The following is a 1,412-nucleotide window of genomic DNA, read 5'->3' on the forward strand; positions in this document are numbered from 1 at the left end:
TGGGTACGCAGAGCAGCTCCATGAACATTACATAGTTCTTGATAATGAATTAAATCACCAGAGTTGAATGCTTCAATTATATAGTATAGCCACTCAACTTTAGTCCCCAAAAGACTTTTTATCTGCATAAATGCCAACTAATTGTCCAACGAACATTTAAAAGATAGCACGAGAATAAGCAAATTTTTAGAGCTATGCAACCCCGTCCATTGATTTGAACCACAATGTTTGTTTTCGGTATGCGTCAGTGTTACACTGACAACAGTAAGACGTAGACCATAAAGGTATGGTGTGGGGGCATGGGTAGGGTATGTGATCGGCGAGAAACCACTAGATGAGCTTCCCTTGAATATCATTTTCGAAAGATGGAGCTTTTACATAAAATACGTACAATTGGATGCGCAAGAAGTTCACCGAAATTGTAGATGTTTTCCCCCAACAATGCCGACAGAGACAAATCAAATGCCAAATCCTTGGAAACAACCAAAGGGGTACAGTTAGTTAGCTAAAAAGACAGCATTAGTAAATCTCCTACACCTAGAAATCATACTACAAAAGGACAAAGGAAAATGATTATGGAATGAAGCAATTTTATTCAATTGTAGCTTCATCAATTCACGCATGAAACAATGAAAAAGAACCACGCATTGCATCCTGCATCACCAGCCAGAAAACAAGAGGACATATTAAACTTGAAAGTAAACATAAATGACTGTATCCATAAGCATACCAGCAAGCATAGACTTCACCAGACGACAAAGGTAAACAAAACTTCTTCATGGTTTGGTTGTTGCATGTGGCACACGCTTTCCCGTACTAAGTATCAAATTTTTAATCAGTAAATTTCATAATATTATTTTGTAGCTCAGTCATTACAACAGGCGAAGCTTCGTCAAGTGGTTTATGTAATAGATCAAATTAAGATTGATCAAACGAATTACCACAAAATATAATCACAAGACAAAAAAAAGGGAAAAAGGTGATTACGGACTGTGGAATTATTTTAATATTGTTGATTCTGTTGCCAAATACTTTGAAATAAACTAGATACATTTTTCTCTTTAAAAACGTTTCAACTTTTTTTTACATAATTTCATTGAAATATCATAGCTTCCAGTTATTAGTTGAATTCCATGACAGCCATGAATAACCTTTGTATCGCCAAATCTGCTTCTTATATTATAAAAACAAAAAAGTACAAACAGCCTACCAGCTTGAATGATTCTGATAGGGAATCCAAGGCAGTGTAGGCTAGAAAAAGGAGAGCACTTTTATAAAATTCTGCAAATTCTTGACGAGATTTATGGTATTGTGATGAAACCCAATAGAAGCTGGCATACACAGATGGATCAATGTCAGTCATGCTGTCAAGTGTGCATTTCCCCTCATCTAAAAGTTTCTTGCATTCTTTT

General features: G+C 35.6%; 1 protein-coding gene across 1 annotated transcript; it reads right to left on the reverse strand.

Moving 5' to 3' along the window:
- Positions 1-5: 5 nt before the first annotated feature.
- On the reverse strand, positions 6-1,406 carry LOC140966381 (26S proteasome non-ATPase regulatory subunit 13 homolog B-like; the record flags this gene model as incomplete). Its single annotated transcript, XM_073426681.1, has 3 exons — positions 1,211-1,406; positions 392-472; positions 6-122 (listed from the first exon to the last, which is right to left on the reverse strand). Coding segments are annotated over exons 1-3 (351 nt in total), but the record flags the coding sequence as incomplete, so codon positions are not given.
- Between the last annotated feature and the right edge of the window lie 6 nt (positions 1,407-1,412).

This window comes from Primulina huaijiensis, unplaced genomic scaffold, assembly GCF_012295235.1.
Source record: "Primulina huaijiensis isolate GDHJ02 unplaced genomic scaffold, ASM1229523v2 scaffold205836, whole genome shotgun sequence".
In the NCBI taxonomy this organism is placed as follows: domain Eukaryota; kingdom Viridiplantae; phylum Streptophyta; class Magnoliopsida; order Lamiales; family Gesneriaceae; genus Primulina; species Primulina huaijiensis.